Source organism: Notothenia rossii (genome assembly GCF_949606895.1).
Source record: "Notothenia rossii genome assembly, chromosome: 2".
In the NCBI taxonomy this organism is placed as follows: Eukaryota; Metazoa; Chordata; class Actinopteri; order Perciformes; family Nototheniidae; genus Notothenia; species Notothenia rossii.
Window position 1 is genome coordinate 95867624 of NC_136904.1, and position 16268 is coordinate 95883891.

Below are 16268 nucleotides of genomic sequence, written 5' to 3' on the forward strand. Positions count from 1 at the left end.
AAAGTAATTTGTTCAATTTTGACCCGAAACGCAAGAGAAGGGTTCTCGAGCCCAGTATATATGTCCTTATTTCAAGGTGTAGGTTTGGCACTTATCCTTTTTGTGTCTATTGATGATCATTATATTTACAGCTTGGGCGCGTTCAGAATATGTGCTGCACTAACACTCACTAGAGCACCTAAAGTGGATTATTCTGCCACTCTGTACAAACTGAGTATTTCCTTCAATGTGTTTTGATAAAAATTATTTAAAAAATGACAGAATAAATAGCACCAAAGGAGCTTTGACGTTATTTTCTTTAAGGATTCACTCTTTAATTGGTTTTGATTATTGTTTTGTCTTGTTTGTGCAGGTTTAGCCTTCTGCGCCTCTGGGTGTTTACAGCAGCACAATGTAAAGAAGCAAACAGGTCAGTGTGTTAATGAGGTCACCTGAGAGCAGCTCGTTAACAGCTCTCATTAAGGCCGGAGCTCGTTAGTCCACAGAGTCCAAGCTGCAGCTCATTAACCACAAACATAATTTCATCATCTGCAGGATGTTTTTACCGCCCTGACCTCTGCCCTGCAGGCTTCTCACTTTATGTGAGTGACATCTCAGTACTTTAGTATGTACGTGTACTGTCTGAGAGCATGAGGGCCAATATGTAGTATGTTAAAATGCACTCTCAGTACTGGATGGTGCATCATACCGGTCAAACCAGAGGAAACGTAAAAAGTAAATTCACCAACGTATTTTGTCGTAGAAGCATTTCTAATTAGCTGTCTAACTTTGGCTTTTTTGTATTAAATGAGTGGAGTTGTCGTCTTTGTCCAGCACAGTGATGGAGAGAGGGGGTTGAGCTGCCAGTCAGATTACATTACAGGCCGTAACGAGGACACAACGGGTATTTCCCCGCGGGACACGAAGAGCTGTCTCCTGGTGTGTTTTATTCATAATGAGTAATATTGCACAATGACCAAGAAAGACGGATGATTGAAATATAATAAAATGTCTCTGAGGATCATGTCCATCCCGAATAAGTGAAAGATTGTGTTTTTCTGGTTAATTAAATGTGTGCTCTGTCATGAATGTTAATTGGATGTCAGTCACACTGGATGTGCTCATGAAGGGAACAGATGCTAACCAGCGGCCCACAGTGCTGCACGTGTTCCTCCTTTAACACGTTTAGACTCAAAATCAAACATCATCCAGCAAATAGATGGATAATGAGACAATAGATGTTTTGTATCCATTCCCAGACAGTTTGAACCTTTCTATGCGGTGCGTGGTCGAGGATCTGTTTATTCTGACCTTAAGGGCTGTGAGGCCCTAAAGACACTGCTCCTGTATCAAATGCACACATTGATGCCACCAAATAACACAATGAAAATAGAAAGTATTACAAACAGAACCGTCTTCTTAATATTTACATTTAAATTGAATTAATTTACATTAATTATTAAGATATACACAAATATTCAACCTTCAAATTACCATTTTAAATCAGCATTGCTCTGCACACTTACCAAAGAACAGTTTAAAGCAACTACATGATTAGTGACTTTATCCTTTCCTTCAAAGCCGTGCTTTGTATTGGTCGGGCGTATCAGAACATCTTAAAATGTGTGTGTGGAAATCTCAGTTCAACCCATATCGACCCTAAATAGAGTCTATGTTAAGAACGAGAAAGGTTTTAACATATATGTAGTTTTTTGTAAACATATGACAAATATGTGAGGGTGAGGAAGTCAGAGCATCGTCCAATGAGCCGAGGCCCAACTTAACCCCTGTGTGTATCTGATACCTGAACATATTACTAACATCAAACAAAGCACTGAACTAATCAAAGGAACACTTTCAATATTTGCTATTTTAAGATGTTTGTCTGTTTTACATTAACTTGACATTGCCTTCTCAGAACCTGCCATTCCAAACAACAAGATATTTGTGATTGGCCGATGACCTTTAATGAATATATAATGATCTCCACGGAGGAAGAAGGATGGAGATAAAAGCAGCAACACAGCTTCATGTTCACTGAGAGGCTGTCTCTGTCTGTACGTGCTTCATCATATCTACATTAATGTTATATTAATGTTTCACCAGCTGGTCTCAGGTCAGTTTCTCCTCAGGTTCACTGAGAGGCTGTCTCTGTCTGTACGTGCTTCATCATATCTACATTAATGTTATATTAATGTTTTAACAGCTGGTCTCAGGTCAGTTTCTCCTCATGTATCTCACGTTTCGTGTTCACATACATTCAATGGTTCACTGTGGTGATGCATAATGTTTTATGTATTAATATTTTAACAGGTGGATTCAGGTCAGTTTCTCCTCATGTTTCGTGTTCCTTGTGATTGTTCTGCTGGTTTATGACTAATTTCACATATTAATCTCATGTTTCTCATTTTTCGTGTTCATTGCGATGATGCTTTTGCCTGTTTCTGATTCATGATAGATATTTATCATTGACTTAAACATTAATGTTAAAGCAGATATTTTAGTATCTGATTAATTATCTGTGAATTCATATTCTATGAAGACACGTTTTAAATATGAATGTTAAATAAATGTGTGTTCTAAATATTCCAGTTTCCTTATTACTGCTGTATATGTCAATGTGATATAAACTAATGTTATATCCTTTATTTAGATGTTAACAGGTTGGTGAGCTCTGTTGTTGTTACTGTTGTTGTTGTTGACCTGAGGTCACAGCGTGTTGTTTGTTGGGGTCTCCTCATGACGTCAGCAGGGTTTAACGTGACCTCGTCCCTGACGCTGGTCGGTTTCTCCTCGCTGTCTGGCCACAGCTCGCTCTTATTCTTCGTGTTTTTGTTGCTGTACCTCTTCGTGTTGTTCAGTGACTCTCTGGTGATTTATATCATCTGTTCGCAGCGAGCTCTTCACCGGCCCATGTTTGCCTTCGTGGCATCATTTCTGCTGAACTCTGTCACAGTCAGCACACTGATTTATCCTAAACTTCTGTCAGACCTGTTGCTGTCCGGCTCCGGCTTGGTGCAGGTCTCCTGGACTTTGTGTCTGTGCCAGGGTTTCTTTGTTAACTCTCTTGGTGGAGCTAGCATCATGCTGTTGTCGGCCATGGCCTTTGACCGCTACCTGTCCATCTGCCACCCGATGCACTACGCTGTGCTGGTAACTCCTGCCAAGGTGGTGCTGATGCTGCTTCTCTGCTGGATGCTGCCTGTTATTTTAGGGGGAGTCACAACGCTGCTGGTTAGCCGCTTACTGCTCTGCAGGGCGCAGCTCGACAGGGTCTACTGCGACATCTACAGCCTTGTGAGCCTGAGCTGCGGTGGTGCTGCAGCGCAGCTGAGTGGAATATACAGTGTGCTGTTCACAGCAGTTATCATATTCCTGCCTTCCGCCTTCATTCTCTTCTCCTACGCTAGGATCCTCTTTATCTGTCTGCGGCGCTCACGTAGCTTCAGCAGCAAAGCTCTACAAACCTGTCTTCCTCACCTGCTCGTCTTCTTTAACTTTTCCATCAGCGTCTTCTTAGATCTGATGCTTCGCCGCCTGCAGAGCATCAGAGAATCTGACTCCACCCTCATCACCTCCATCCTGATTCTAGTACCCACTGTACTGAACCCAGTGGTGTACGGACTGAAGTTAAAGGAGGTGTTCACGCATGTGAAGAGGCTGCTGAGCTGCCGCAGAGACAGCTGATCCCAACACTGTTTGATTGCCCCACACAAAGGTCCATGTAGACAGAAGCATTTGCTGCACATCAGGGGAAACAGTGCGGCCCATATTCAGTTGATCACCACGAACATAACTGAGAGTGGGAAACATTTTCTAGGCCTCCTTCTCAGCTCCAAGTCACCATGGGCCATCCCCAAGAGGGTCCCGTCTCCGTCCTCTCCAAGAGCGTCCTGTCAACTTATGTCTAATCAAATATGAATAGGTGACATTAAAGAAAGTACCAAAATGTATGAACAAATACAAAAACTAGAAATTAAAAAGAAAAATACTTAAACAAAATATTAAGAATACTGTCAATACTGTTCCGGTGCATAATATGTTTAAGGTACTAGAAGATTGTTTACTTATGTTAAACGTATACTTGAGGTTTGCATTTCTAAGGAAAAGGTTCCCAGAATTCTTCTTTTAAATGTTACATCCTGACCGCTGCAGGAAGGAAGGAGCTGTGGTATCTCTCTCTGAAACACCGTGGTGCAGCAGCCTCACTGAAGGAGCTGTGGTATCTCTCTCTGAAACACCGTGGTGCAGAAGCCTCACTGAAGGAGCTGTGGTATCTCTCTCTGAAACACCGTGGTGCAGAAGCCTCACTGAAGGAGCTGTGGTATCTCTCTCTGAAACACCGTGGAGCAGCAGCCTCACTGAAGGAGCTGTGCTATCTCTCTCTGAAACACCGTGGAGCAGCAGCCTCACTGAAGGAGCTTGGGTATCTCTCTGAAACACCGTGCAGCAGCAGCCTCACTGAAGGAGCTGTGGTATCTCTCTCTGAAACACCGTGGTGCAGCAGCCTCACTGAAGGAGCTGTGGTATCTCTCCGTGAAACACCGTGGTGCAGCAGCCTCACTGAAGGAGCTGTGGTATCTCTCTCTGAAACACCGTGGAGCAGCAGCCTCACTGAAGGAGCTGTGGTATCTCTCTCTGAAACACCGTGGAGCAGCAGCCTCTCTGAAGGAGCTGTGGTATCTCTCTCTGAAACACCGTGGTGCAGCAGCCTCACTGAAGGAGCTGTGGTATCTCTCTCTGAAACACCGTGGTGCAGCAGCCTCACTGAAGGAGCTGTGGTATCTCTCTCTGAAACACCGTGGTGCAGAAGCCTCACTGAAGGAGCTGTGGTATCTCTCTCTGAAACACCGTGGAGCAGCAGCCTCACTGAAGGAGCTGTGGTATCTCTCTCTGAAACACCGTGGAGCAGCAGCCTCACTGAAGGAGCTGTGCTATCTCTCTCTGAAACACCGTGGAGCAGCAGCCTCACTGAAGGAGCTGTGGTATCTCTCTCTGAAACACCGTGGTGCAGCAGCCTCACTGAAGGAGCTGTGGTATCTCTCCGTGAAACACCGTGGTGCAGCAGCCTCACTGAAGGAGCTGTGGTATCTCTCTCTGAAACATCGTGGAGCAGCAGCCTCACTGAAGGAGCTGTGGTATCTCTCTCTGAAACACCGTGGAGCAGCAGCCTCACTGAAGGAGCTGTGGTATCTCTCTCTGAAACACCGTGGTGCAGCAGCCTCACTGAAGGAGCTGTGGTATCTCTCTCTGAAACACCGTGGAGCAGCAGCCTCACTGAAGGAGCTGTGGTATCTCTCTCTGAAACACCGTGGAGCAGCAGCCTCACTGAAGGAGCTGTGGTATCTCTCTCTGAAACACCGTGGAGCAGCAGCCTCACTGAAGGAGCTGTGGTATCTCTCTCTGAAACACCGTGGAGCAGCAGCCTCTCTGAAGGAGCTGTGGTATCTCTCTCTGAAACACTGTGGTGCAGCAGCCTCACTGAAGGACCTGTGGTATCTCTCTCTGAAACACTGTGGTTCAGCAGCCTCACTGAAGGAGCTGTGGTATCTCTCTCTGAAACACTGTGGTGCAGCAGCCTCACTGAAGGAGCTGTGGTATCTCTCTGAAACACCGTGGTGCAGCAGCCTCACTGAAGGACCTGTGGTATCTCTCTCTGAAACACTGTGGTGCAGCAGCCTCACTGAAGGACCTGTGGTATCTCTCTCTGAAACACCGTGGTGCAGCAGCCTCACTGAAGGAGCTGTGGTATCTCTCTCTGAAACACTGTGGTGCAGCAGCCTCACTGAAGGACCTGTGGTATCTCTCTCTGAAACACCGTGGAGCAGCAGCCTCACTGAAGGAGCTGTGGTATCTCTCTCTGAAACACCGTGGAGCAGCAGCCTCACTGAAGGACCTGTGGTCCAGCAGGGAGGACAGCTCAGCCATGTGATAGTTCTTCTGGTTTTGCTCTAGCAGCTTTGTAAATAGTGAGTTGTATTAGAGATCATTCACAGCTACACTGAGGTGATCAGATGGCTTATAGCATCCTCTGTTAGTGACTGCAGGAGGACATATGACTATAACATCTCATATTAGGAAGTGCAGCTGCATTCATTGTTTCTTTATCAAATGCAGATTGTTTGAGTTTATATCTCACTGTAACTAAAGTGCAAAGTCATCTTCATGGAGCTAATGTACTACCTCTCCTCTTATAAATGTAAAAAATGCTCCAAACTTACTGAAACTCTCTAAAACATCTCGAACTAAAACCTCCAGACTCATGACCAATGAAAGCCTTGAACCTTGAAAATAGCACCATGCCTACACACGGTAACATCACGTCCTGACCTGTAGAGAGACAGTAAAGTGGAGCAGGGATTCAGTTAACCCGCCTAACAAAGGACAAAGGTTCCACATGTAAAGAGTACATAAACAATAAATGTCTTTTATACAACATTTACATTTTTCCAGTATTTTTAATATTGTGTGTTATTTGTGATATTGTCTTTTCTACTGTAGAAATGTTCAGTGGCGATCCTAGAGTCGGTGGGGGCCCCAGGCAGAGATGGGGTCGTTACTCTAAAAAAGTAATATATTACTTATTACTTTAAAAAAAAGTAATATATGACTTTACTTCGTTACTCTCTACATAAAGTAACTCGTTACTCCTTATATTACTTTTGCGTTACTCAGCAACAGCCTAGCCAAAACAAATAACTTAGGCCTACATGTGCACACATATAACAATTAATTTTTGCAATAAGTAAGACATAACACAAGTTAATAACGGTAAAGATTCTAGTTTTTGCTGCATGTTCGGAGTCTGCACTCACTCATCATCATCACTGTGGGTTCGGGGTCTTTAGCTACTAGCTTGGTGTTAGCATGTTGCCTCTGCAGGTGCTTGGAGAGGGTTGATGTGGTTGTGTTTGCAGCAGAGCACCTTACCGTCACATTCCTGTCCTTTCTTCTAACAAATAAAAAATTATGGGCATACCTCCACCCCTCGAAAGTTATACCTGTTGATGTCTCTGTCTCAGTCTGCAGCTCAACCCCCGAGACAGCTGCATGTGGACAAGTCGCGCAACTGTTACGCAAATATAAACCTGCGGTGGAAATCCCTCTCGTGACTTGAAATATTTAAAAAGTTAGACCATCACATTTACCAATCTTATCTACCCCTGGAACTAGCTAAACTGGTTATAAATGTTTATTATTTACTGTCATGTTGGGTCACTCATTACTGGATCAGCGAGCTGCATGAGACACAGACGGGCTGTAAGGAGAGAGAGAGAGACAGGCTCTGCTTATTAAAGAGCAATTTGCAGGTTAGACACACCAGTGAATACATGTGTAGGAAAATGATGAATAAACTAGATTTTCAAAAAGATATACAGAAATATACTCTACGGCAGGGGTCACCAACCTTTTTTAGGACGAGGGCTACTTTAAAAAAACAAACAAGTCGGGGGCTACTTTTACTCCTCTTTTTTTTGTTTTTTGCAGTGTATATATTTAGCACATTTTAACATTATTATATGCTTACCTTTAACCTTTGTGTGCTGTTTGGGTCTGTGTGACCCGTTTTCAGTGTTTACTAAAATAACATGTTCGCAATTTAATTATTTTTACCTGCTTTATTTTGTGGGGGGACCTCACATCCTCCAGGGGAATTTTTTTTTAAATGTTGAAGTGAAATGCATCAATCTGGAGCTCAAAATTAATTGATGGATACAGCTCTCAACAGACATATGAAAGGGAGTTGTATACTTTTCAATAATCCAAACATCTTTAGGATATGATCAGAACCAATAACAAATCATTTCAACTTGTTTATTCTTATCTTATGTTACTTAGTTAGCATTCTATCTTTTCATTTATGCATATTTGACTAATCACTACCCTTTTAAACTGTTTTTTTAAAGGAAATTACGCCATGTGTATGTGTGCGTCAAGTGCATTAAATATATATGCAAGTTGCAACACACACATGGGGGGGTCATGAGGCACTATTTTCGAATACTTTTTTTTCATTTTCACCCTTTTTTTATGGATGAATTATTTTATTTATTTTAACTTTTTGCTCAATTTCACCCAATTTTGGCCGCCGCCTTGCCTGGAGGATAGGACCGAGAGATGACAGACTCTCTTGTGGGGTCATGAGGCACTATTTTCGGATACTTTTTTTTCATTTTCACCCTTTTTCTATGGATCTCCAACAAGTTAACTCAGACTTTTTTCTGATTTCTCACTGATCGAATGGCAAATGCGACCTGCCATCAGAGGGCCTCCGCCGGTCCGGCCTCGTGCCGGTACTCTGGCAGTCGGTTCCTCCGACCTACGGGTTCGTCTCTGATGGCCGGGAGGGTGTGCTGCTCCCCCTAGACTCCCGATGCGTCCCCCTATTTTACAAACCCAAGTAAATCCGTTTAAGTGATTATGGAGGCCATGCCAGTAAATTTTATGGCAAATGGACTTCGAGTCTGCTACAAGATCTGGCACGCTGAGAAGCGCATCCCTGATCTCCTTGACCTGATGGCTAGCAATCCGACCTGAATCACCCAGTACCTGCTATATGGCTATCTAACCCTCCATTGGAGCCTCCTGTATGGCCACCGTCCGGGTGTGTATGCAAACATGACCAACACAGAGGTCTTTGAGGCGGACAGAAGGGGAACTGCTGAGGGCTACATTATCCACGTGCAGGATCACAACACTGTCAAGACATTTGGCGAAGCACAGCTGGTGCTTACAGTAAAGGAGTTTAGCTGGGTCATGCAGTGGATGGGGATAAAAGAGAACTTGTCGGGTCCTCAGAATGAATTCTTCCTTTTCACAACGGGAAGCACGCTTCCAAGAACCTGAACGCTCACTAGAAGAGGGCTTGGGCTGATGCTGGGCTAGAAACAGACGTCACCTTCACCATCTTGCGCACTGTCCTGGCTGACAATATCAAGCATCACCGAGATCCAGAAAGCAGGTAAATTCTCGCCAGGTTTATGTGTCACGACGTAAGCACTGCAGACCGGTTCTACGCGAATACGCCTGAAATAAAGGAGGGATTGGAGATCCGCTCCATGTTCAGGGCGGCAGCAGCTGCAGCAGCATCATTAGAAGGAGGTCTACCGGCGTCAGATACCTCCGAAGAGGGCTCAGGGGCGGAGAGCAGCAATACCTTTTCTTCAGGGCCGGTTGATACTCCTGATGAGGGGACAGGGGCCGTGGACTCAACCTTTTTTCCCCGGTGTACCGTACAAGATAGACGGCTAATATGGCCCCCAGGCCCCTGTTAATCATGTTGTTATTATGTTTATTATGTTTATTATGTATATTCTGTATACTGTTTTTGTAAAAATCGTGTGATAATTAAATAAATAATAAAAAATTAGTATAACCTTGAAGGTTCCCAGGTGTCAGACTATTTAAACAATGTTTACCCATGATTCAGACACCTTCCCTGGCTTGTAAAATGCGGTGATGCGCCCTGGAGGTATCAGACTATTTGAAACAACTTTTCTCCGCCTTTCAAACACTTATTCCTGGGTTATAGCCTGTCATTTTGCACAGGAGAGGTTACATGTTAAATTATATCGTGCAAAATGACAGGCTACAACTCTCTTCCAGACGTTTAAAAACACTTTCCCCGATCATTTAAACATTATTTCTGGCTTGTAAAGTGCGGTGATGAGCCCTTGAGGTATCAGACTATTTAAAGGGTTACCAGGAGCATGATAATATCCTCCAAAGAAGGGGTGTTGGTGCCGTGAATATGGCAGAATATGGATGCCGATGTGCGGACGGTAAAGCACCGCAAAATCCACCCCCTTTAGGGTTACCAGGGGCATGAGGTTCTGTCGGGTGTGATCATCTGGGTTTAGTCCGTGGGGGAGGGCTTAAGTCCGGGGGCCCGGGGACTCACAGTACACGAGGTTATGGAAGTGCCACTGTTGCCGGAGGTCCTTAGTCCGTCCTTTGGGGCTCTGTGAGGGGCTACAGAGAGGTGGTTTTCCCGGTCCCTCTCCTGGATGTATGAAATAACCTGAGCTCCATGTGAGGGAGAGAGGCTGGAGGTCATTAAGCCGTCCTTTGGGGCTCTGTGAGGTGCCAAAGAGAGGTGCTTTTCCCGGTCCCTCTCCTGGAGGTGTGAAAAAACCTGTTTGCCCGTGTTAGGAAGCCGAGCTGGAGCTGCTTCGGGGGTCTGTGAGCAGCCACAGAGAGGTGCTTTTCCCGGTCTATTTCATGGAAGTCTGACATGAGCAGAGTGTGCATGCTTTGAAACTAATACACCCACGCTTAGCATGCTATTTTAGGGTATAAATCTTATCTTATCACCATGGATGTACCTGTATTTAAATAAAGCTTACAGCACCGGGTATTCCCAGGCGGTCTCCCATCCAAGTACTGACCCTGCCCAACCCTGCATTACTATGGGTCTCTGAAACAATCAGACTTTTACCACACTGTTAGCAGGCTTTAATCAGATTTTTAGCAATCTTTTCCCCGTAGAAACTAGTTTAAATCACCGTGGTCACCATGGTGAGCATTTAGGAATGTACCTGTGTGGTGCGGAGCTTCCCTGCACTTTAAATCCATTGATTTGCCCTGTTGTTGTTGTATCTTTTACTGTTAATGCACTGTGATCCCTGGGATGATGCGCCCTCCTGTGGGGACACATGAGAACTGCACTCAAATCACTTTGTGCTTTTTAAACAGTTTAAAATAGTTTTTTCCACATTTAAAAACCGCTTTCTGCCCTGGAAATCATTTCTAATCATTATTACCGTTATGGAGGGGCTGCAGGAACACTTTCCCCGCCTTTCAAACATTTATTCCTGGGTAAAATAATCCATTTCTTTCCGCCTGCTTTCCGTCAGCACCTGCGGCTGTCGGATTAAAACAGTTTAATGCACTTTTAACACCCACGTACCCAGGATTCCTGCTCCTGGACCTCTGCATGTGTGTGTGCCTGTGAGCCTGGGGCCCTGAGAGCAGCGACTCGGCTGTTTTTACCTGCTTATCTTTGCATTTAAATGATTGATGTTATCATTAATATGGTTCCTTAACACAATGCACATAGTCTGGAGCTCACTGGGGTCCTGCATATACTTTAATCAGGCTTGTCCATTTGGCCATTCAAATGTTAACGAAACGGATGGATTTCCGTCCATTTGGCTCTCCGAATGTTAACGAAACGGACAGACTTCCGTGTACATCAGCGGCTGTCGGATTAAAACAGTTTAATGCGCTTTTACCACTCACGCAGCCAGGATTCCTGCTCCTTTCCTGGGTTACAAAGTGAGGTGACGCAGCCTGTCCTCAGGGGCAGCCTGCTCCTCTCTGGCTACTGTCCACATGCAAGCCTTCTTCCAGGTAATGTCTGAGAGTCATTTCAAATGGTTTCAAACTGCTCTGGGTGTGCGCCATCCGTGGAGTCTCCCCGCCTTACAGAGGCCTATTGCTGGGTATAAAAACCAATGTGCTCCGCCCCCTGGATCTCTGCATGTGTGTGTGACTGTGAGTCTCTGCCTACTGTCCACTTACCCGCATTATGAGGCACTATTTTTGGATACATTTTCTCATTTTCACCACTATTCCCTGGGTAAAATTAGGTCTGTCACTTTGGGTGTGCGCCATCCGTGGAGTTTCCCCGCCCCGGACGTCCATTGCCTCTAAATAGGGGCAGCCTGCTCCTCTCTGGCTACTGTCCACATGCAAGCATTCTTCCAGGTAATGTCTCAGAGTCATTTCAAATGGTTTCAAACTGCTCTGGGTGTGCGCCATCCGTGGAGTCTCCCCGCCTTTCAGAGACCTATTGCTGGGTAAAAAAAGCCATGTGCTCCGCCCCCTGGATCTCTGCATGTGTGTGTGACTGTGAGTCTCTGGCTACTGTCCACTTACCCGCATTATGAGGCACTATTTTTGGATACATTTTCTAATTTTCACCACTTTTCCGTGTGTAAAATTAGGTCTGTCACTTTGGGTGTGCGCCATCCGTGGAGTTTCCCCGCCCCGGACGTCCATTGCCTCTAAATAGGGGCAGCCTGCTCCTCTCTGGCTACTGTCCACATGCAAGCATTCTTCCAGGTAATGTCTCAGAGTCATTTCAAATGGTTTCAAACTGCTCTGGGTGTGCGCCATCCGTGGAGTCTCCCCGCCTTTCAGAGACCTATTGCTGGGTAAAAAAAGCCATGTGCTCCGCCCCCTAGATCTCTGCATGTGTGTGTGACTGTGAGTCTCTGGCTACTGTCCACTTACCCGCATTATGAGGCACTATTTTTGGATACATTTTCTCATTTTCACCACTTTTCCGTGGGTAAAATTAGGTCTGTCACTTTGGGTGTGCGCCATCCGTGGAGTTTCCCCGCCCCGGACGTCCATTGCCTCTAAATAGGGGAAGCCTGCTCCTCTCTGGCTACTGTCCACATGCAAGCATTCTTCCAGGTAATGTCTCAGAGTCATTTCAAATGGTTTCAAACTGCTCTGGGTGTGCGCCATCCATGGAGTCTCCCCGCCTTTCAGAGACCTATTGCTGGGTAAAAAAAGCCATGTGCTCCGCCCCCTGGATCTCTGCATGTGTGTGTGACTGTGAGTCTCTGGCTACTCTCCACTTACCCACATTATGAGGCACTATTTTTGGATACATTTTCTCATTTTCACCACTTTTCCTTGGGTAAAATTAGGTCTCTCACTTTGGGTGTGCGCCATCCGTGGAGTTTCCCCGCCCCGGACGTCCATTGCCTCTAAATAGGGGCAGCCTGCTCCTCTCTGGCTACTGTCCACATGCAAGCATTCTTCCAGGTAATGTCTCAGAGTCATTTGAAATGGTTTCAAACTGCTCTGGGTGTGCGCCATCCGTGGAGTCTCCCCGCCTTTCAGAGACCTATTGCTGGGTAAAAAAAGCCATGTGCTCCGCCCCCTGGATCTCTGCATGTGTGTGTGACTGTGAGTCTCTGGCTACTGTCCACTTACCCGCATTATGAGGCACTATTTTTGGATACATTTTCTAATTTTCACCACTTTTCCGTGGGGAAAATTAGGTCTGTCACTTTGGGTGTGCGCCATCCGTGGAGTTTCCCCGCCCCGGACGTCCATTGCCTCTAAATAGGGGCAGCCTGCTCCTCTCTGGCTACTATCCACATGCAAGCATTCTTCAAGGTAATGTCTCAGAGTCATTTCAAATGGTTTCAAACTGCTCTGGGTGTGCGCCATCCGTGGAGTCTCCCCGCCTTACAGAGGCCTATTGCTGGGTAAAAAAAGCCATGTGCTCCGCCCCCTGGATCTCTGCATGTGTGTGTGCCTGTGAGTCTCTGGCTACTGTCCACTTATCTGCATTATGAGGCACTATTTTTGGATACATTTCCTCATTTTCACCACTTTTCCGTGGGTAAAATTAGGTGTGTCACTTTGGGTGTGCGCCATCCTTGGAGTTTCCCCGTCACGGACGTCCATTGCCTCTAAATAGGGGCAGCCTGCTCCTCTCTGGCTACTGTCCACATGCAAGCATTCTTCCAGGTAATGTCTCAGAGTCATTTCAAATGGTTTCAAACTGCTCTGGGTGTGCGCCATCCGTGGAGTCTCCCCGCCTTTCAGAGACCTATTGCTGGGTAAAAAAAGCCATGTGCTACGCCCCCTGGATCTCTGCATGTGTGTGTGACTGTGAGTCTCTGGCTACTGTCTACTTAACCGCATTATGAGGCACTATTTTTGGATACATTTTCTCATTTTCACCACTTTTCTGTGGGTAAAATTAGGTCTGTCACTTTGGGTGTGCGCCATCCGTGGAGTTTCCCCACCCCGGACGTCCATTGCCTCTAAATAGGGGCAGCCTGCTCCTCTCTGGCTACTGTCCACATGCAAGCATTCTTCCAGGTAATGTCTCAGAGTCATTTCAAATGGTTTCAAACTGCTCTGGGTGTGCGCCATCCGTGGAGTCTCCCCGCCTTTCAGAGACCTATTGCTGGGTAAAAAAAGCCATATGCTCCGCCCCCTGGATCTCTGCATGTGTGTGTGACTGTGAGTCTCTGGCTACTCTCCACTTACCCGCATTATGAGGCACTATTTTTGGATACATTTTCTCATTTTCACCACTTTTCCGTGGGTAAAATTAGGTCTGTCACTTTGGGTGTGCGCCATCCGTGGAGTTTCCCCGCCCCGGACGTCCATTGCCTCTAAATAGGGGCAGCCTGCTCCTCTCTGGCTACTATCCACATGCAAGCATTATTCCAGGTAATGTCTCAGAGTCATTTCAAATGGTTTCAAACTGCTCTGGGTGTGCGCCATCCGTGGAGTCTCCCCGCCTTACAGAGGCCTATTGCTGGGTAAAAAAAGCCATGTGCTCCGCCCCCTGGATCTCTGCATGTGTGTGTGCCTGTGAGTCTCTGGCTACTGTCCACTTACCTGCATTATGAGGCACTATTTTTGGATACATTTTCTCATTTTCACCACTTTTCCCTGGGTAAAATTAGGTCTGTCACTTTGGGTGTGCGCCATCCGTGGAGTCTCCCCGCCCCGGACGTCCATTGCCCCTAAATAGGGGCAGCCTGCTCCTCTCTGGCTACTATCCACATGCAAGCATTCTTCCAGGTAATGTCTCAGTCATTTCAAATGGTTTCAAACTGCTCTGGGTGTGCGCCATCCGTGGAGTCTCCCCGCCTTTCAGAGACCTATTGTTGGGTAAAAAAAGCCATGTGCTCCGCCCCCTGGATCTCTGCATGTGTGTGTGACTGTGAGTCTCTGGCTACTGTCCACTTAACCGCATTATGAGGCACTATTTTTGGATCCTTTTTTCTCATTTTCACCACTTTTCCGTGGGTAAAATTAGGTCTGTCACTTTGGGTGTGCGCCATCTGTGGAGTTTCCCCGCCCCGGACGTCCATTGCCTCTAAATAGGGGCAGCCTGCTCCTCTCTGGCTACTGTCCACATGCAAGCAGTCTTCCAGGTAATGTCTCAGAGTCATTTCAAATGGTTTCAAACTGCTCTGGGTGTCCGCCATCCGTGGAGTCTCCCCGCCTTTCAGAGACCTATTGCTGGGTAAAAAAAGCCATGTGCTCCGCCCCCTGGATCTCTGCATGTGCGTGTGACTGTGAGTCTCTGGCTACTGTCCACTTACCCGCATTTTGAGGCACTATTTTTGGATACATTTTCTCATTTTCACCACTTTTCCGTGGGTAAAATTAGGTCTGTCACTTTGGGTGTGCGCCATCCGTGGAGTTTCCCCGCCCCGGACGTCCATTGCCTCTAAATAGGGGCAGCCTGCTCCTCTCTGGCTACTGTCCACATGCAAGCATTCTTCCAGGTAATGTCTCAGAGTCATTTCAAATGGTTTCAAACTGCTCTGGGTGTGCGCCATCCGTGGAGTCTCCCCGCCTTTCAGAGACCTATTGCTGGGTAAAAAAAGCCATGTGCTCCGCCCCCTGGATCTCTGCATGTGTGTGTGACTGTGAGTCTCTGGCTACTGTCCACTTACCCGCATTATGAGGCACTATTTTTGGATACATTTTCTCATTTTCACCACTTTTCCGTGGGTAAAATTAGGTCTGTCACTTTGGGTGTGCGCCATCCGTGGAGTTTCCCCGCCCCGGACGTCCATTGCCTCTAAATAGGGGCAGCCTGCTCCTCTCTGGCTACTATCCACATGCAAGCATTCTTCCAGGTAATGTCTCAGAGTCATTTCAAATGGTTTCAAACTGCTCTGGGTGTGCGCCATCCGTGGAGTCTCCCCGCCTTTCAGAGACCTATTGCTGGGTAAAAAAAGCCATGTGCTCCGCCCCCTGGATCTCTGCATGTGTGTGTGACTGTGAGTCTCTGGCTACTCTCCACTTACCCACATTATGAGGCACTATTTTTGGATACATTTTCTCATTTTCACCACTTTTGCGTGGGTAAAATTAGGTCTGTCACTTTGGGTGTGCGCCATCCGTGGAGTTTCCCCGCCCCGGACGTCCATTGCCTCTAAATAGGGGCAGCCTGCTCCTCTCTGGCTACTGTCCACATGCAAGCATTCTTCCAGGTAATGTCTCAGAGTCATTTCAAATGGTTTCAAACTGCTCTGGGTGTGCGCCATCCGTGGAGTCTCCCCGCCTTTCAGAGACCTATTGCTGGGTAAAAAAAGCCATGTGCTCCGCCCCCTGGATCTCTGCATGTGTGTGTGACTGTGAGTCTCTGGCTACTGTCCACTTACCCGCATTATGAGGCAATATTTTTGGATACATTTTCTAATTTTCACCACTTTTCCGTGGGGAAAATTTGGTCTGTCACTTTGGGTGTGCGCCATCCGTGGAGTTTCCCCGCCCCGGACGTCCATTGC

General features: G+C 46.4%; 1 protein-coding gene across 1 annotated transcript; it reads left to right on the forward strand.

Annotated features, from left to right (window-relative positions):
• Window positions 1-2718: 2718 nt before the first annotated feature.
• Window positions 2719-3666, forward strand: LOC307029801 (olfactory receptor 6N2-like; the record flags this gene model as incomplete). Its single annotated transcript, XM_079665885.1, has 1 exon — window positions 2719-3666. The coding sequence occupies one exon, from the start codon at window positions 2719-2721 to the stop codon at window positions 3664-3666; it is 948 nt and encodes a 315-aa protein (XP_079522011.1).
• Between the last annotated feature and the right edge of the window lie 12602 nt (window positions 3667-16268).